At 25.7% G+C, this 21,792-nt stretch overlaps 3 protein-coding genes across 3 annotated transcripts; all 3 read left to right on the plus strand. All coding sequences in view use genetic code 6, as the record gives it.

The window, feature by feature from the left end:
• Positions 1–1,256: 1,256 nt before the first annotated feature.
• On the plus strand, positions 1,257–13,256 carry TTHERM_000086966 (leishmanolysin family protein; the record flags this gene model as incomplete). Its single annotated transcript, XM_012796752.1, has 6 exons — positions 1,257–1,692; positions 1,837–2,253; positions 2,357–2,985; positions 3,035–3,163; positions 3,215–11,537; positions 11,623–13,256. 6 exons carry the CDS (start codon positions 1,257–1,259, stop codon positions 13,254–13,256), a joined length of 11,568 nt encoding a protein of 3,855 aa, XP_012652206.1.
• A 1,098-nt stretch (positions 13,257–14,354) lies between these two features.
• Positions 14,355–14,841, plus strand: TTHERM_000086967 (hypothetical protein; the record flags this gene model as incomplete). Its single annotated transcript, XM_012796753.1, has 2 exons — positions 14,355–14,502; positions 14,735–14,841. The coding sequence occupies 2 exons, from the start codon at positions 14,355–14,357 to the stop codon at positions 14,839–14,841; spliced, it is 255 nt and encodes an 84-aa protein (XP_012652207.1).
• A 59-nt stretch (positions 14,842–14,900) lies between these two features.
• On the plus strand, positions 14,901–21,781 carry TTHERM_000086968 (tetratricopeptide repeat protein; the record flags this gene model as incomplete). The annotated part of the gene is made up of 9 exons (XM_012796754.1): positions 14,901–15,126; positions 15,184–15,314; positions 15,909–16,893; positions 17,077–17,274; positions 17,368–17,859; positions 19,267–19,615; positions 19,862–20,791; positions 20,888–21,634; positions 21,748–21,781. The coding sequence occupies 9 exons, from the start codon at positions 14,901–14,903 to the stop codon at positions 21,779–21,781; spliced, it is 4,092 nt and encodes a 1,363-aa protein (XP_012652208.1).
• Positions 21,782–21,792: the final 11 nt, after the last annotated feature.

Below are 21,792 nucleotides of genomic sequence, written 5' to 3' on the forward strand. Positions count from 1 at the left end.
TATTTTTGGTAGAAAATATTGTTTTTTGATAAGATTCGAATGGATATAAATTAAATAAAAAAAATTTGGTTGATTAAATTTGTTTTGTATTTTCTTATTTTTTTTATTAAAAGAAAACTTATATATTGATATTTCAAATCTTTTCTCATAAACCATTCGAAGTTTAAAAATCTATTAACAAAATATCACTTTTACTTTTCTCAAAAAAGAATATTTTAAATTATTCTCTCAAAAAGAAATATGACATTTGAATTTTATTTTATCTGTACTATGAAGCAAGTATTTTAAAGTATTTAATTAAATACAAATAATTAATTTTCATTATAGTAACAGTATTGTATAAAATTTCTTTGCTTCTGTTGTTTACTTCCTCTTAATCCTTAATATTATTTTGGAGCGAAAATTAATAATAACAATAAAGTAAATTAAAATTGGAACCATTAATTTTATTTTTGATATTCATATACTAATCAAAAGCATTCACACTGATAATCTGTTTATAATTCACAATAATTTCGATTTTTATTATTCATTTACATTGTAACTTAGCTGATATTCATAAACATTTTTTCTCAGTATAAGATCCTGATTTTGCTATATTTTTGACTTTTTGATTACTAAATGTAGATACAAATTTTATTTATTATCAATGTATTTTTGAAGTTTTACTCTTATTGTAACAAAGAAAAATTTTAATTCAGAGATAAACAAATTTGGTTTATTGTTTAGATCAATTCTTTAAGAGAAAAATATTTCAACAAGAATCGGAAAATTACATTTTATGTTTAGATCAATTTGTAATTAATAAATGGTATTTAAAGTATCTATTATTTTTTTTGTAATATTTAATATATTACAATCAAAATGATTTATTTTAAGGAGAAAAATAAATAGTGGATATTATATTAATACACATAAAAACTTATGGTCTTAATTAAATAAATACTATCTAATGGTTCTAGTCTAAAGGAGATTAAGTTCAATAATTGAAATAAAGTATGCTTACTTAATCTCTTTAGATCAATTGAAATGTAAGTAATATTAATAGAAAATCATTAGGTGAATAAAATTTCTTTGGAAAGGAGAAAAAAAAATCATATAATTAATAATAACTATTGATTTACTAATAACAAAAACAAATACAACAATATTTAATATTACTGCAGCAAACCACATATATTATTACTTTTATTTCTTTTTATCTGTTTATGAGTCTCATAACTTTAATAATATATACCTTTTTAGCATATTTATGGATGCTAAAGTAGACATCTGCTCATTTATATGGGCACGCATGCTAGCATGACTCCTCTATCCTTGAAAAAATCATGCCACAAGAGTATTACGATTCTATTGAGGAAATAAGCTTAAAAAGAAAATTGGCAGGAGGAACTCCTTAACCTTTTAGAGTTACTATAGATCCCTCCTATTTAGATGATCCTGCCAATGGAAGTGGCATGGATTCCACAAAAAAAAACTATATTATCAAGATTATGAATACAGCATAAATGTTCCTTAAGAATTTCATCAAGGTAATTCCTCGAACAACACCTATTAAAAAGAGAGGTTCAGCAACATGCTACGATATAAATGTTCCTGCTGCTCTATAAAGTACTGGAGTTAGTAATAGTGATCTTCATATTTTAGTAACTTTTGAAAATACACCTAGTAGTTCAGCTTTAGCTAATGCAGGTAAAGAAGTAGCATCAATAAATTATGCAATTTTCTTAAAATAAAAATATCAATAAAGATATCCCAAAGTTTTTAATTAAATTTTAAAAATATAGATTAAATTTATATGATTGAATATTTTTATTTTATTAAATATTACTAAAGTTGCTTGTGACTACGACCCTGGTCCTATTGTTGGTAGAATTAAATTTAATATTGGCACAATGAAAAATATTGGAACAACTACTTAGGCTTTCGAATCAGATTTTGCAACAGCTATTCATGAATTAACTCATGTATTAGGCTTTTCTTCTAGCGCTATGCAGTATTGGATTGATCCAGATACAAATCAACCCTATTTAGCTAATGTTGGAAAAATTTAGGTCAAAGATACTGTAAGAGGAGTTAGTAATGTTATAAAACTAAAGTCTAAAAATGTTCTTGATACCGCAAGGAGATATTACAATTGCCCATCTCTAGACTCTGTACCATTAGAAAATTAAGGTGGATCAGGTTCTTTTGGTTCTCATTGGGAAAGAGATTTGATTCAAAATGAATATATGACAGCTAGCGCTATTTTAGGTAAATTTATTTTTTTAGATAAAAATTTTAATTATGATAATTAATATATAAAAACTAATTTACATAAAATTTAAAATTAAAATATTTTTTATTTTATTTTAAGGCCATGCAATAATTTCAGAATTTACAGCTGCTTTACTTGTAGATACAGGATTTTATGCCGAAATAAATTCAAATATGGTAGAAAAAGGATATTGGGGTAGGGGGAAAGGCTGTGATTTTATAAATAAATCTTGTGATGATACAAATTAATAATACCCTGAGTTTAGTTATGATAATAAGGTTAAGTGTGATTTCTATTCAGTTGGATACGGTACCCTTGCAAGTGATTAGTTTTCTCAATGTAAGGTTATTTAAGACTATTCAAATGGATAATGTTTTGATGATACTCAAATGGCACCTAATATTATTACAAGAAATAATTCAGGTTCAGGATCTAAATGTTTTATTTCTACTTCTTTAGATAAAAGGTATAACATATCTGGTGATAATGGGATTAGATGCCATAAATATACATGTAATGCAGATAATTCAGCAATAAGCGTTAATTTATGGAAAGATGCTAGTCTTAATATTTAAATTAATTGCAGTTCTTAGAATCAAGTTATTGATTTAACCACTGTCTCTGCAGATACAAAAGGTAGTTTAACATGTCCAGCAGATTTTAGTTTATTTTGCAGTTTTCCTAAATCTTGTATAAACTTTTGTAGTGGAAATGGTATTTGCTCAAATGTAAATATTTATTCAATTTTATCTTTTTAAAATAAAAAAAAATATTTAGGCTGTATGCTATTGCTTAGATGGGTTTGCAGGTGAAGATTGCTCTAAATCATGCCCTTCACCTTAAGTATGGGATGGCACCTAATGTGTGTTGAATTGCACTGGAACTTCTTTTTTAAACCCTGATAATGTAATTAAAATATTTATTTTTTGAAATTAATCTTTTCATAATAAAAAATAGACTTGCAAACCTACTTGTCCTAAGGCTTACTTTAAGAATACTAATAAAAATACATGCGATATATGTAATAAAGCATGCAGTATCTGTACAGATTCTTCTAATTCTTCTTGTAGTGAATGTAACTCTCCATATGTATTGAAAGGAACAACTTGTTAAGATCCATCAGCTGTAATAACTTGCGATTCTACATGTCTTACTTGCAGTGGCTCTGCTAATAACTAGTGTTTAACTTGTTCTGATGGAAGATTTTTAGATTCATAAAATTAGTGCACACTTTGTTAATCTCCTTGCAAAAACTGTACAGACTCAGCAACTAAATGCACAAGCTGTATTACCGACTATACTTTTAATTCATCAACCAATACTTGCTCACCTATATGCGATTTAAGTTGCCTAACTTGCTCTTCCCCAAAAGATGCTACTAAATGTTTGAGTTGTAGCGATGGTTATTTTTTATCATCTGGCAAATGTTAATAATGCTCATCTCCTTGCTCTAAATGTGTAGATTCTGCTTCTAAATGTTTATCTTGCATAACAAATTATACTTTTGACAATCCATCAAACTCATGTAAGCCTAATTGTGACTCTTCTTGCAAAACATGCTCATAACCTATTGACCAAAATAATTGCTTGAGCTGTAATGATGGATCATTCTTAGATGGCACAAAATGTTCACCATGTTCTTCACCTTGTAAAACATGCGACTCATCATCTACAAAATGCCTATCTTGTATAGCAAATTATACATATGATAATACTAAAAATATTTGTAATCCTGTTTGTGATTCTTCATGCAAAAATTGTAGTAAACCCAATGATCTGAATTCTTGTACTTCTTGTAATGATGGATCTTTTCTTGATGGAAGTAAGTGCTCTCCCTGCACGTTACCATGTAAAACTTGTGACACATCATCAACAAAGTGTCTTTCTTGTATTACAGATTATACATATGATAGTTCTAATAATTAGTGTAATCCTAATTGCGATGCTTCTTGTAAAACTTGTTCTAAACCTAAAGACCCAAATTCTTGTTTAAGTTGCAGTGATGGTTCTTTCTTAGATGGTGCAAAGTGTTCTATTTGTACTTCACCTTGTAAAACATGTGACTCGTTATCTACAAAATGTTTTTCATGTGTTGCAAATTATACTTATGATAGTTCTAAAAATACTTGTAGCCCTATATGCGATTCTTCATGCAAAAATTGCAGTAAACCTAATGATCCAAATGCTTGTACTTCTTGTAATGATGGTTCTTTCCTTGATGGAAATAAATGTACTGTCTGTACACCACCTTGTAAAACATGTGATACATAAGCAACAAAGTGTTTATCTTGTATTACAGATTATACATATGATAGTTCTAAAAATTAGTGTAATCCTGACTGTGATATTTCATGTAAGACATGCTAAAAGCCTAAAGATGCTAATCAGTGTTTGAGTTGCAACGATGGAGCTTTCCTAGATGGAACTAAATGTACTTTGTGTACTTCACCTTGTAAAACATGTGATACTTTATCTACTAAATGCTCATCTTGTGTTACTAATTACACTTATGATAACTCAAAAAATTAATGTAATCCTGACTGTGACGCCTCTTGTAAAACTTGTTCAAATCCAAAAGATGCTAATCAGTGTTTAAGTTGTAACGATGGAGCTTTTCTTGATGGTACAAAATGTACTTTATGTACTCCACCTTGTAAAACTTGCGATACTTCTTCATCTAAATGCTTATCATGCATTCCAAGTTATTAACTTGATAATTCAAATAATAAATGCAACCCTACATGTGATGTTTCATGTAAAACGTGCTCATAGCCTATTGATCCAAATTCATGTCTGAGCTGCAATGATGGATTCTTTTTAGATGGGACAAAATGCTCAGCATGTTCCTCACCTTGTAAAACATGTGACTCTTCATCTACAAAATGCTTATCATGTGTTGCAAATTATACTTATGATAGTTCTAAAAATACTTGTAGCCCTATATGCGATTCTTCCTGCAAAAATTGCAGTAAACCTAATGACCCAAACGCTTGTACTTCTTGTAATGATGGATCTTTCCTTGATGGAAATAAATGTACTGTCTGTACATCACCTTGTAAAACATGCGATACACAAGCAACAAAGTGCTTATCTTGTATAACAGATTATACATATGATAGTTCTAAAAATTAATGTAATCCTGACTGTGATATCTCATGTAAAACATGCTCAAAACCTAAAGATGCTAATTAGTGTTTGAGTTGTAATGATGGAGCCTTTCTTGATGGAACAAAATGTACTTTGTGTACTTCACCTTGTAAAACATGTGATACTTTATCTACTAAATGCTCATCTTGTGTTACTAATTACACTTATGATAACTCAAAAAATTAATGTAATCCTGACTGTGATATCTCATGTAAAACATGCTCAAAACCTAAAGATGCTAATTAGTGTTTGAATTGTAATGATGGAGCCTTTCTTGATGGAACAAAATGTACTTTATGTACTTTACCTTGTAAAACATGTGATACTGTTTCTACTAAATGCTCATCTTGTGTTACTAATTATACTTACGATAGCTCAAAAAATTAATGTAATCCTGACTGTGACGCCTCATGTAAAACTTGTTCAAATCCAAAAGATGCTAATCAGTGTTTAAGTTGTAACGATGGAGCTTTTCTTGATGGTACAAAATGTACTTTATGTACTCCACCTTGTAAAACTTGCGATACTTCTTCATCTAAATGCTTATCATGCATTCCAAGTTATTAACTTGATAATTCAAATAATAAATGCAACCCTACATGTGATGTTTCATGTAAAACGTGCTCATAGCCTATTGATCCGAATTCATGTTTGAGCTGCAATGATGGATTCTTTTTAGATGGGACAAAATGCTCAGCATGTTCCTCACCTTGTAAAACATGTGACTCTTCATCTACAAAATGCTTATCATGTGTTGCAAATTATACTTATGATAGTTCTAAAAATACTTGTAGCCCTATATGCGATTCTTCCTGCAAAAATTGCAGTAAACCTAATGACCCAAACGCTTGTACTTCTTGTAATGATGGATCTTTCCTTGATGGAAATAAATGTACTGTCTGTACATCACCTTGTAAAACATGTGATACATAAGCAACAAAGTGTTTATCTTGTGTTACAGATTATACATATGATAGTTCTAAAAATTAGTGTAATCCTGACTGTGATATCTCATGTAAAACATGCTCAAAACCTAAAGATGCTAATCAGTGTTTGAGTTGTAATGATGGAGCTTTTCTTGATGGAACAAAATGTACTTTGTGTACTTCACCTTGCAAAACATGTGATACTTTATCTACTAAATGCTCATCTTGTGTTACTAATTACACTTATGATAACTCAAAAAATTAATGTAATCCTGACTGTGATATCTCATGTAAAACATGCTCTAAGCCTAAAGATGCTAATTAGTGTTTGAGTTGTAATGATGGAGCCTTTCTTGATGGAACAAAATGTACTTTATGTACTTTACCTTGTAAAACATGTGATACTATTTCTACTAAATGCTCATCTTGTGTTACTAATTATACTTACGATAGCTCAAAAAATTAATGTAATCCTGACTGTGACGCCTCATGTAAAACTTGTTCAAATCCAAAAGATGCTAATCAGTGTTTAAGTTGTAACGATGGAGCTTTTCTTGATGGTACAAAATGTACTTTATGTACTCCACCTTGTAAAACTTGCGATACTTCTTCATCTAAATGCTTATCATGCATTCCAAGTTATTAACTTGATAATTCAAATAATAAATGCAACCCTACATGTGATGTTTCATGTAAAACGTGCTCATAGCCTATTGATCCAAATTCATGTCTGAGCTGCAATGATGGATTCTTTTTAGATGGAACCAAATGCTCAGCATGTTCCTCACCTTGTAAAACATGTGACTCTTCATCTACAAAATGCTTATCATGTGTTGCAAATTATACTTATGATAGTTCTAAAAATACTTGTAGCCCTATATGCGATTCTTCCTGCAAAAATTGCAGTAAACCTAATGACCCAAACGCTTGTACTTCTTGTAATGATGGATCTTTCCTTGATGGAAATAAATGTACTGTCTGTACATCACCTTGTAAAACATGCGATACACAAGCAACAAAGTGCTTATCTTGTATAACAGATTATACATATGATAGTTCTAAAAATTAATGTAATCCTGACTGTGATATCTCATGTAAAACATGCTCAAAACCTAAAGATGCTAATTAGTGTTTGAGTTGTAATGATGGAGCCTTTCTTGATGGAACAAAATGTACTTTATGTACTTTACCTTGTAAAACATGTGATACTGTTTCTACTAAATGCTCATCTTGTGTTACTAATTACACTTATGATAACTCAAAAAATTAATGTAATCCTGACTGTGATAGTTCATGCAAAAGCTGTGTTGCTCCAAAAGATCCAACAAAATGTTAAGAATGTAATAAAGGTTCTTATTTATCAAGTGGTTAATGTTTGAAATGTAACTCTTCATGTAATGAATGTGTTGATAATGATTCGAAATGTACAAGTTGCTTGCCAGATTATAGCTTTGATAGTTTAAAAAATATATGTACACCTATTTGTGATAGTTCTTGTAAGACATGTTTATATCCTAAAGATTCTACCAAGTGTACTTCGTGTTAAGATGGAAGTTTTTTATTTAATGGAAAATGTTCCCCATGCAAATTACCCTGTAGCACATGTGAAAATAAAGAAGATTAATGCTTATCTTGCTAAATAAATTATACATTTGACCATGTTAATAAGATTTGTTAAGCTGATTGCGATTCCAGTTGTAAAACATGTTCTTCTCCCAAAGATTCAAACTCATGTTTATCTTGTTAAGATGGGTATTTTTTAAGTGGCAAATAGTGTATACCATGCAGCAGTCCATGCAAAACCTGCAATGTTAGCTCCACTACATGTTTATCTTGTATATCAGACACTGATTATTAATATAAATCAGCATCTAATAAATGTGAACCAATTTGTGACTTATCGTGTTTGACATGTAGTGAACCAAAAAATCCTTTTAAATGCATTTCTTGTAATGATGGCACATATTTAAATTCTAATTAATGTTAAAAATGTCAAGCACCTTGCTTAACTTGTTAAAATTTATCAACTTAGTGCTTGTCTTGCATAGATTCCAAGTATACTTATGACAGTACTACAAACACTTGTAAATCTATATGCCACGCTAGCTGTAAGACATGCACTAATCCAGATGATGCTAATGCTTGTAGCTCTTGTTTTGATGGTTCATTTTTAAATGGATCTACTTGCCAACAATGCTAAGCCCCATGTTAAAATTGTTAAAATACTGGAAGTAATTGCCTATCATGCATCGCAGGATATTAATTTAAATCATCAAACACTTGTGAAATAATATGTTCTAGCTCATGCTAATCTTGTTCAAAACCATTAGATGATAAATCATGTACTAGCTGTTCTGATGGATACTTTTTATCAGGTACCTAATGCCTACCATGCTAAGCTCCTTGCTAAAATTGTGTAGACTCTGCTAATAAGTGTTTAAGCTGTATATCTTAAACAGATTATAAATTTGTAGTATCTAATAATTCATGCTAAATGATTTGCGATTCTACATGTAAAACATGCAGTGAGCCAAATAATCCATTAAAATGTTAAGATTGTTTAGATGGGAGCTATTTATTAAATGGGGAGTGTAAAAAATGCACATCTCCATGTGGAAATTGCTAAACAAGTCCTTCTAAATGTTTTTCTTGCATTAGCTCTGATTATACCTTAAATGCTAGTAGTAATACATGTGAACCTGTATGTGATAGCTCATGTAAACTTTGTTCTTCTCCTAAAGATTCTTCTAAATGTACTACTTGTCAAGATGGATTTTACTTTGATGGAGGATTTTGTAAAAAGTGCTCATTACCTTGCTCAAAGTGCATTGATAACGATTAAAAGTGTACTTAATGTATTGATAATGTTAATTATAAGTTCGATGCTCCTACAAATAAGTGTATCAAATAATGCCATTCTTCGTGTAAAGATTGTTCAGATCCATAAGATATTTCTAAGTGTATTTCTTGCAATGATGGATTTTATTTAGATTCTGGTTATTGCAAAAAATGTACCTCACCTTGCAATACTTGTAAAAATTCATCTGAATGTTTGACGTGTTAATCTGGATACACTCTTGACATTTCCTCTAATCAATGTTAACCTTAATGCGATTCATCTTGTTTAACTTGCAGTAAACCAAACGATGCAAACTCCTGCTAATCATGCAAAGATGGTTCATTTTTGAATAACTTATCATAATGTTTATCTTGTAAATCTCCATGCTCAAAATGTAATGGGTCTGCAGATAAATGTACAGCTTGTATTACAAATTATAATTTAAATAATTCGTTATAATAATGCTCTCCAATTTGTGATTCAAGTTGCAAAACTTGCTCAGAGGCTAAAGATGCATCAAAATGCTTATCTTGTAATGATGGATTTTATTTAGATTCAGGAATGTGCAAAAAGTGTATCTCACCATGTAGTAATTGTAAAAATAGTACTTAATGCTTGACTTGTGAAACGGGATACACTTTAGACGTTGCTTCTAGTTAGTGCCTACCTCAGTGTGATTCATCTTGTTTAACTTGCAGCAAACCGAATGACGCAAACTCATGTTTATCATGCAAAGATGGTTCATTTTTGAATGGTTTATCATAATGCTAACCTTGTAAATCTCCATGCTCAAAATGTAATGGATTAGCAGATAAATGTACAGCTTGTATTACAAATTATAATTTAAATATTTCATTACAGTCATGCTCTCCAGTTTGTGATTCAAGTTGTAAAACTTGCTCAGAGGCTCAAGATGCTTCAAAATGCTTATCATGTTAAGATGGTTTTTTCTTAATCTCAAATACATGCTAAAAATGTAAGCAACCATGCTAAACATGCTAAGATCAAGCAGATAAATGTTTATCTTGTATTTCAAATGATTTTAAGTATGATGCATTGCAATTTAAGTGCACTTCAAGTTGTCATTCTTCATGCAAAACTTGTACTGGGCCTTCTTAATCAAATTGTACAAGTTGTTTTGACAGTTTTTATTTAGATAATAATTAATGCTAAACATGTCTTTCACCCTGTGATAATTGCTCAATATCTCAAGACAACTGCACATCTTGTATAAATGGCTATAATTTAAATAGTAATAAATGTGAAATAATTTGCGATTCTTCTTGCCAAACCTGCTCTGCTCCTAAAAGCCCAAACAGTTGTACTAGCTGTAAAGATGGATTTTACTTAGATAAAGGTCAATGTAAACCTTGTTAATCTCCTTGCTCAAAATGCTCTAGCTCCGAAACTTAATGCACAGATTGTATTTCAAATTATAAATTAGCATCTAATTAATGTATACCTATATGTGATAAATCATGCAAAAATTGCTCAAAACCTATTGATAGTAACTTTTGTTTGAGTTGTTTTGATGGATATTATTTGAGTGGCTCTTAATGTCTAAAATGTAACAGCCCATGTGAAACTTGTGAAACAAATTCTTCAAAATGTTTAACCTGTCAAACAGGATATTAATTAAGTCTAAAAAATCCAAACACTTGTGAGCCTTCATGCGATTCTTCTTGTTTAACTTGTTCTTCAAATTCAAATCCAAATGCTTGCTTATCATGCCCAGATGGAAGATATTTAGAAAGTAATCAATGTAAATTGTGTCCAGTAAATTGTCTTACTTGCTCTAGCATTTCCAAATGTGAAAGCTGTAAATTAAATTATGGTCTTGATTTAAAAACAGGATCTTGTCAATTAATCTGCGATAAATCTTGTCTATCTTGCAGCCTTCCAAATAATCCAAAAGCTTGTCTAAGTTGTACTTCAAACAAAATATTAATTGATGGCAGCTGTTAAGATTGCCCATAGGGTCAATATTTTAATTTGAACCAATGCTCAAAATGTTCAAGCAACTGTAAAATTTGTAAAGATTCCAATACATGCAATATTTGTGAAGATGGATATTCTTTAGACTCAAACAAATCATGCAAAGAAAATTCTCAAAGTTATAAATGTCATTATACTTGTAATACTTGTTTAGGTACTTTATACTCTCATTGTACGTCTTGCGCAGGAAATAGAGTCCTAAATAACAAATCTGACAAGACCAAAGCTTCATAAATTGTTGGAACTTGTGACTGCCCATCTGGAACATCCGATTTTAATTAGCCTTTTTGTGATTAATCTAAAATGTAAGAGTCTATTAAAACCACAGAAACTGCATTCTTAATCTCATCAGGATCCACAACAACTGTTTTAGGTAATTAATTATTATTAATTTTGTTAAATTTTTATTACATAAAGTTTAAACATAAAAATTTAATCTTTTATTTTTTTAAAAAAAGCTATTGTATCTGCAAACCCACTGATTTTAGGAAGTTTAATAGAATTCAGTTAGACTATAAGCTTTTTCACCTATATTAATGAGAAACCCGCTCTAGGTTTTGATGATGTAGCCTAAAACTTGTATATAGCTCATATAACTAAAATATTTAACTTCGATGGAATGAGAAAAAATAAATCTTCTAGACTTTTATAAAGTACTTCTTCATAAAATTAATTAGGTGAACAAGGATTTAATAACAATTCAAAGATACCACTTAATGATAAATATCCAGAATTCGTTGTAAATGCTTTAGCAATTTTAGTTCTTACTGGCTTAGCTTGGTTATTGTCTGCCTTAACAAGCATCATCACTATCTAAGATCCAAACTCATTTACTGCAAAAATTAAAAAAATATTTTGCATATCATTTACAATTTGTATATTTGTGTTAACAAGTCAAGAGTTTAGCTTGTTAATATTTTTCTAATTCTAATAGCTAGGTATGGAAAATTAAATAGACACTGCCAGTGCTTTCTTATCCTTCATTGTTTTTGCTTATATATTAGGATTTTTAGGATATCTTTTCTATAAATTAAATTATTAATAAGTTTTAACTAAACCTATGTTTATAGCTTAATCTGCATTAAAAACTTCTGCAAAAGTGCATCCTATATTTGGAGTTGATATTTCTCAAGCAAAGGAGGAAAAAACAATAACAAACCCTGATTATTATACCTTCTATATCCTTCATTTATATATAAAGCAGAACTCTTTCTTAAATCGAGCTTTTATTCAAATAATAGTGATTAGAAAAATTATTACTTCTGTTATTATGACTTTTGGATATTAAAATCCTATTACATAAGTTAGTATACTATTAGCACTATACTTTATGTATTGGCTTTACATAATTTTGAGCAGACCGTTTAAAGAAGTTAAGCATATGATATTATACTCGGTTATTGAAACAATAACTTTAAGCATGTATATTTTATACTTAATACTTCTCAACAACGAATCAGATAATGAAAAGCAGAAAACAATTTCTTTGGTGATGTTAATTCTCATTCTTGTAGCTTTATTATTTTATCTATTAGTTTCCTTTATTTATCTTGTCTTATTTGCTGTATAATGCCTCAAAAAATGTGGCGATAAACAAAATGATATTGCTGTTGTAAATATATCCAATCACTTTGAAAAAGATTAAAGCAATGCTCAGTTTAATTAATAACCTATTTAAGAATCAAAGATATATACTAAGCCTTTGGATATGAGTTATAATCCAAATAGTTAGTAACATAAAATTGTAAGTTATGTATAACATGATAAAATGAACTGTAGTGTGACTAATAACCAATCAATCATCTAAGAAAACTAAAATCTTTCTAAGCAAATCATATCAGATACAGTATTTTTAGAAAGTCCTGATAGAAGCAAATAAAATATTAATATTATATAATAGCAACCATAATAAGATAACATTAACACAACAAACCGCATAAGACTTATATAAGGTTATTAAATCGATAAATTATAGCCATAAGATGATATACTTCCTGAAAAAATATCATAATCAAAGATACCAGACGTTTTTAATGAGCCTTTGAATTACTCTAGGGCTAGAAAAGCTAGAAAATTTTAAGACATATTTTGAATTAAATCTAAAATGATTAAATATAAAAAGATATTTGTAAATATTTTTTTTATTTCACTTTTGTAAACCTTTTTTATAAATAAAACTTTAAAAAGTTTTAATTCTTTTTTTTGTTAAATATTTTTTTTAATTTAAATTATTTTATCACTCTATAAAAAAAACTTATAATTTTATGATAATTTTAATTGTTACTAGCTAGAGAAATAAATATCACAAATTAATTTTAAAAATTGCTAATATTGATTTTTTAAAATTAATTTTTTTTTTAATCTTATTTTGTTCATTCTATTTTTTAAGTGTTTTTATTTATTTTAATAAATTTTTAATTTTAAATATTAAAAGAATTTGACAATATTTTAATATTTAATTAAATAAATTTTTATACCAAAAAATTTTTCTATTTATTTAAATATTTATTGTTTATAAATACTTCTTATCTTAAAATCACAAATATAACCTAGGTACCTTATTGTGTACAAAATTTATTTTATTTATTTATTTGTATTTATTCTTTATTTAAAAATAGTTTTTAATTTGAAAAGTGAAATAAATATTTTATTTAATACAAATAAAAGAAATTAACAAGCATTTAAAATAAATATATTAATTTAGAGATAAAAAAATATAATTAGTTAGCTTGTAAAAATGTATTCTATTATATATTTTTATTTTTTATGCTAACTTAATTTTTTATGTTTTTACTAAATCCATTAATTTTACAAAATAAATAGAAAACATACTTTTTTATCAAGAAGTGAATTTTATTTTACTTGTAATCATTTCAATAAAAAAAATAACAAATTTAATTACAAATTATTGTTTGATGAATAGTAGAAATGATTAAATTTATTAAAAATAAATTTCAAAAAGTTGAATTTAATATTTTCATAATATTAGGCTCATTATCTTTAGTTCTTTTAAGCATTTCTATTTTTCAGACCATATTCATCAAAAACTATTTAAATTATGCTATAACTGAAATTTATCTTGCTTAAGACACCAATGAAATTCAATTCTCTTTGTTAGAAAATGAATCTATCCTCTAAATTATTTAAAAGGATTTATAATTTGAAATATAAATTATCAAAATACTTTTAAATGTTAAAAATAAGTTGGACTTAGGTATTATTTTCAAAAATCCCAAATTTAAAAACCCTTTACTAAGCGTGTTAAACACATTTTATAACAGCGGAGAGCCTTATTTGCTTAATCTTTACAAATAAAATTCCTATTTCATATCGAGTTGGTAATATCTTTTATTCTACTTTTTTTTATTTACTTTTTTATATAAATAAGTTCAATTATAAATGTAAAATATTTTAAATTTTAAAATGAAATCTTATGTTTAAAATCATTAAATAAAACATATATTAATATAACTGAATTTTTTACTACATACAAAAAATTTAGACATCTCTTATATTTTATAAGTTGTTAATATAAATAACTTAAATATATAAAATTGAATAAATTAAAAGGCACCAAAAAAGTACTTATGATTTAAGCTAATTAGATAGATTATCAGCAGATTAAATAAGGAATTCAAGTTATATTGACTTTATATGGAAAGCTAATTTGTAATTGAATCAAAATAGAATTTAGGAATAGCAATAATAATAAAAGATAATTGCATAATCTTACTTTATGGCTTTCAATTATGATGGGATGTATTATGGAACAGGAGTTAATATGACTTTCTAAAATTATCTAGATCCACCTAAGTGCTAACCAAGCAGATACCAGCTAGATTCGAGATGCTAAGAATACTTTCAATTTATAATTAACTCAAACGAAACAATGATTTAGTATTTTCCTCCTACTCATTTTATGTATTCAGATAATAATAAACCTTATATTTCTTTTGGATTCTGTAAAAAAGCGCCTATGCCCTTAAATTTTAAAGCTATTTATTAATAATAATACAAAGAAAATCCATAAATTGATGCTTTTTCTTTTATATGCAATTCTTTTAATCTTGAGAAGTAGAATCAAATACTTTAGAGCACATTTCAAAATAATAGAATAAGAATAATTTTTGATCCTATTACTATGAGAGTTGTAATATAAAGCAATCTAGATATTTCAAATAACACACTCATAAATCTTTAATCGTCTTACTTAGATAAAATAGATGCAAAATAATAGATTTTTTTCTTATAATAAATTAAGTAATTTTAGTAATAATACATAAATAAATACTGTTTTCAAAGTAAGATTTAAGTTTTTCAGCAAATATAAATTAAGATAGTACAGTAGTTTAAATTTGAAGATAAAGGTAGAACATTTACAGTAATACTTTAACCAATATAAACAATTGATGATGATAAAAATAGTGATTCTTCTAATGTGTTATATTGCTTCAAAAATAACTTTATTTTATTAACAATAATTGAATCTACCTCATAATTGCAATAAGATCAGTTACTGTAACAATCTCTAAAAGATATTTCTTTAATATTTTAGATATTGTTATTTTTAATAATAATCATTTTTTGTATTTTGAGTTTTTACTATTCAAAATATATAACTGGATTGATATTTTAATCAGTTGAAAATCTCACTAATGCAATATAAAAACTAAAAATAAATGAAGATACAAACTATTCATTGTTATTTGAGGATAAGAACTTTTTATAAAATTTTTTGAATTAGAGTGCAGATCTTTAACTTTCTAAAGATATGAGTATTGTTTATGAAACATTTTAGAATTTATTCTTGACTCTTATTTTTATGACAGAAAGTATTATCGGTTAAAATGAAAGTTTAGCATTGATAGAAATAACAAAATAGATTGAGTATTTCTAAAAGCTAAATAATTAAAGAGCTTTAGGTATATGTTACAATAATATGGGTAATATTCACTTTAATAATGGTAGATATGAAGAAGCATATGACTACTATAATAGGTCAATAGTTTGCTGCCTATATGAATTGGAGTTTTACAAAGAGCAAGATTAATATATTTGTTAGAACCAAAAGAAAAAGTCTATTCAATCTAAACTTATGAGTTCAGTGTATTTAAAAGATGGATAAACTATAAAATAATAATCACCAAATATCAATAACTTAAAATAAGCTTTTTTAGGAGATAATTATAATGATATACAAGAAAAAAAAATGAAATAAATGGATGAATTTGAACTAATTTCCTAGCTATTTTCTAGAAAGTACAATAGCTTCAAAGCAGTATTCCAATATATGATGAATGATAATAATAGAGCAGGAAACTGGGATTTAGAAGTTATATTAATGCAATAGCTTAAAGAATTAAATTTTTTAAATGAAGATAGGCAATTTTTTAATATAAGAAACAAAATAATTGCTAATATTTACTTATTACTTATTTATACAAAAACAGAATAAATTTAAGAATGCCATAAGATAATAAGAGAAAATGAAATTATATATAATTAGTATGTTATCTAAAGGATGGAATCAGCTACATCGTAAAGTAATTCTGTTTAAAGTAAAAATGACTAACACATAAATAAAACTACTTTTAGCTCAATTTAAAATAGAAAAATTGAAAAGCACTAATCTTCAACAAATGATAACTAATAATAAAAAACTAAAAATCAACTTAGAAAAATGGACATTCATAAATTAAATATTTTAACTAATATTGATGATATAATTAGTATATTTCACTTTACTTAATTAGGAATATATCATATTAAAACAAAATAGTATTTTAAAGCAGCTGATTATTTTACTTAAATTTTTGAAAATTGCAAAACATTTTATTAAAATATAAGAAGTTAAAGCTTTTTGCAGCTTCATAAACTTGCTAAGTAAATTAATTTAAATCATCCTCTTATAGATAGGATATATGATTAATTAGTTAATGAAGTTTCTTACAAAATAAGCTTAGTTTATCTTGATATCAGCAAAAAAAAATAAAAATAAAATAAAAAAAATAAATTAAAAGCAAAGAGATTTTGTGAAGATATTATCTCTTAAGTATTTACTAAAGATGATGACTATTTTGGTTTAATTTATTCATCACTTTCAGATATGAGTATTTCAGAAAAAATTTCTTTAATAAATTATTAAATGATAACCAAAAATTAAAAAATAATATGGTAATTATTACACAATATTTTTTAAACAGAAAAATGTAAAAATAAAAACTAAAATAATTTTAAAAATGAGAATGCCACTTGGTAAGAAATAAAATAATTTATTACAATTAAAAAAATAAATATTTTTTAAAACGACTAAACAAATTATCCTAAAGAAAAAAAAGAAAATATTCTTAATTAAAATTATATATAACAATCTAACATTCTTAAAGACACACAGTATAAGATTTTAAATCAGTACGATGGCTTCTAGAGAAATTTTAAATTTAATTTTAGTTAATTTTAAAGAAATTCATATTAAAATGAGTATAATTGCTCACTAAAAGAATAATAAAGCTAATTAGCAAGCTTTAACTAAAACTCATTTAGCGGCATTAACTGCATATTTTCTTAAAATTCTTAAACAATTTGTGAAACTTCTTAAAATCAGTTGTTAAAAAATTTTAATTTTAGTGATTTAGATTAAACTATAAGCTAGGCTATTCCTTACTTAGAGGTTGTTGCTAAAAACAAACTTTAGAGTAATTTTAAACAATAAACTTAGCATGAAGATAAATCCAAATTATATTATTCTTAATAATAAAATAATTAATTTGATAAAAGCATATTTTAGTAATAAACTATTTCTGATAATAAAATAAATGTTATTTAAATTAATAAATAAAAAATTCTTGATAGCAAAAGAAATCTGTTATACTTCTCTATAAGAAAAGCTCTTTAATAACTAGTTCTATAATTTGATGAAAAATCTATTTTTTTGAAAATGGCTGAAATAAAATATTAGTAAAATAGTTCAAAAATACAAAAAATCGATCCATCTAATTAATTTTAAAATATTCATTAATATTTGACAACAAAAAATATTTTTAGACAAATTTATAAAAAATTTATTGTTCTAGTTATCAATGATTTTGAAATTATTTAGTAAAGTGATTCTAAATTTTAAGAAATAGTTAAAAGTCTAAGCAAATTTAGTATAGAATTATGTATTCTAATCTAAAATAAAAAGATTTCTATGAATGAATAAAATTTGTATTAAGATTTGATAATTGATAACAAAATAACAGTTAGTTTCTTTTTTAGTTAGCTTAGCTTACAATTATATCTTGAAAGTTCTCGATGCTCTAAATTTCATAACCATATTCCATAATTTTTAGAAAATTTTTGAAAATTATTGTTAGTAATTATTAATGATTATTTACCTTAAAGAATTAATTATTTTAAATTTTAATTTTTTATGAGAGAATTTACAATCGGGGCTTTTTTAGATCAGTAGGCAGAAAAAACCTCTCTGCCTACTATTTTTAAATTTTATATTTTTTTATTAAAAAATAAAAATCTTTATCTTCACTACCCTTCATTTCGAATTGATTAAATAAAAGAATATATAAAAAGAGTTAGGGCAAATCAAAGCATAGTTTAAAAAATAAAATATTTAATTTTTAATAATCTCTGAAATATATTGAGTAAATATTTTAAAAAGGAGTGTTTTTTCTTTTAATTTAGAAGTTTAAAATACCTATTTGTATTTATTCTATTATTTAAAAAATAAAAATTTTTAATTTAAAAAGGGAATAAATATTATATTTAATGCAAATAAAAGAAATAAGTAAGCATTTAAAATAATTATATTGCTTTAGAGATCAAATAATATCATTTGTTAGCTTGTAAAAATGTATTCTATTATATATTTTTATATTTAAATGCTAAATTAATTTTTTATATTTTTACTAAAATTCCTTTCATTTAACAAAATAAATAAACCAAACACACTTTTAAAAAGAAGGGAATTTCATTTAACTTCAAATAATTTTAATTAAAAAAATTAAAAATTTAATTACTAATTATTGTAAAAAGAATAGTAGAAATGATAAAATTCATTAAAGATAAATTTCAAAAAGTAGAATTTCAAATTTTCATAATATTAGGTTCGTTATCAATAATCCTTTTAAGCGTTTCTATTTTTCAGACCATATTCATCAAAAGCTATTTAAATTATGCAGTAAGTTAAATTTAACTTGCTTAAGACACAAATGAAATTCAATTCTCTTTGCTAGAAAATGAATATATCCTCTAAATTATTTAAAATGATTTATAATTTGAAATATAGATTATCAAAATACTTTTTAATGCTAAAAATAAGTTGGACTAAGGTGTTATTTTCAAAAATCCTAAATTTAAAAACACTTTACTAAGCGTATTAAACACATTTTATAATAGCGGAGATCCATATTTTCTTAATCTTTACAGATAAAATTCTTACTTCATATCTAGTTGGTAATATCATTTATTCTACTTTTTTTATTTACTTCTTTATTTTAAAAAGTACTTTAAAAATGTAAAATATTTTATATTTTAGAGTGAAATCTTTTGTTTAAAATTATTAAATAAAGTATATGGTAAACATTCATAATTTACTACTCAATTAATTCTACCTCTATTTTACTTAAACATCTATCATATTTGATAAGTTGCTAATATAATGTAAATAAATTAAATATATAAAATTTAAAAAATTAAAAGGCACCAAAAAAGTACTTATGATTTAAGCTAATTAGATAGATTATCAGCAGATTAAATAAGAAATTCAAGTTATATTGACTTTGTATGGAAAGCTAATTTATAATTGAATCAAAATAGAATTTAGAAATAGCAATAATAAAATATAATGTCATAATCTTATTTTATGGCTTTCAATTATGATGGGATGTATTATGGAACAGGAGTTAATATGACTTTCTAAAATTATCTAGATCCATTGCAATGCTAACCAAGCAGATACTAGTTAGATTCAAGATGCTAAGAATATTTTCAATTTATTATTAACTCAAACGAAACAATTATCTAGTATTTTCCTCCAACTCATTTTATGTATTCAGATAACAATAAACCTAATATCTCTTTTGGATTTTGTAAAAAAGCACCAATGCCCATAAATTTTAAAGCTATTTATTAATAATATTTCAGAGAAAATCCATAAATTGATGCATTTTCTTTAATATGCAATTCTTTTAATCTTGAGAAGTAGAATTTAATACTTTAGAGCACATTTCAAAATAATAGAATAAGAATAATTTTTGATCCTATTACTATGAGGGTTGTATTATAAAGCAATCTAGATATTTCAAATAACACACTCTTAAATCTTTAATCGTCTTACTTAGATAAATTAGATACAAAACAATAGAATATTTTCTTACAATAAATAAAATAATTTTAGTAATAATACATAAATAAATACTGTTATCAAAGTAAGATTTAAGTTTTTGAGCAAATATAAATTAAGATAGTACAGTAGTTTAAATTTTAAGATAAAGGTAGAGCATTTACAGCTATTCTTTAACCAATATAAACAATTGATGATGATGATAAAAATAGTGATTCTTCTAATGTATTTTATTGCTTCAAAAATAGCTTAATTTTATTAACAATAATTGAATCTACTTCATAGCTGTAATAAGAACAGTTATTGTAGCAATAATTAAAAGATATTTTTTTAACATTTTAGATATTATTATTTTTAATAGTAATCATTTTTTTTTTTTTGAGTTTTTACTATTCAAAATATATAACTGGATTAATATTTTAATCAGTTGAAAATCTCACTAATGCAATATAAAAACTAAAAATAAATGAAGATACAAACCATTTATTGCTGTTTGAAGATAAGACCTTTTTACAAAATTTTTTGAATTAGAGTGCAGATCTTTAACTTTCTAAAGATATGAGTCTTGTTTATGAAACATTTTAGAATTTATTCTTGACTCTTATTTTTATGACAGAAAGTATTATCGGTTAAAATGAAAGTTTAGCGTTGATAGAAATAACAAAGTAGATTGAGTATTTCTAAAAATTAAATAATTAAAGAGCTTTAGGTATATGTTACAACAATATGGGTAATATTCACTTTAATAATGGTAGATATGAAGAAGCATATGACTACTATAACAGGTCTATAGTGTGCTGCCTATATGAAATGGAGTTTTACAAAGAGTAAGATTAATATATTTGTTAGAAGCAAAAGAAAAATTCTATTCAAAATTAATTTATGAGTTTAGAGTATAAAAAAGACGAATAAGCTTAAAAATAATAATCATCAAATATAAATAATCTAAAATAAGCTATTTCCAAAGATAATTAAAATGATTTAGATGAAACATAAATTAAAAAAAATGATGAAATTGAACTAGTTTCCTTGCTCTTTACTAGAAAGTACAATAGCTTCAAAGCAGTATTTCAATATATGATGAGTGATAATAATAGAGCAGGAAACTGGGATTTAGAAGTATTACTCATGTAATAGCTAAAAGAATAAATTTGCTTAAATGAAGAGAGAAAATTCTTGAATATAAGAAACAAAATAATTAATAATATTTATTTAATGCTTATTTATACAAAAACTGAATAAGTTAAAGAATGCCATTAGATAATAAGAGAAAATGAAACTTTATATA

Source organism: Tetrahymena thermophila, assembly GCF_000189635.1.
Source record: "Tetrahymena thermophila SB210 genomic scaffold scf_8254697, whole genome shotgun sequence".
Taxonomy (NCBI): Eukaryota; Ciliophora; class Oligohymenophorea; order Hymenostomatida; family Tetrahymenidae; genus Tetrahymena; species Tetrahymena thermophila.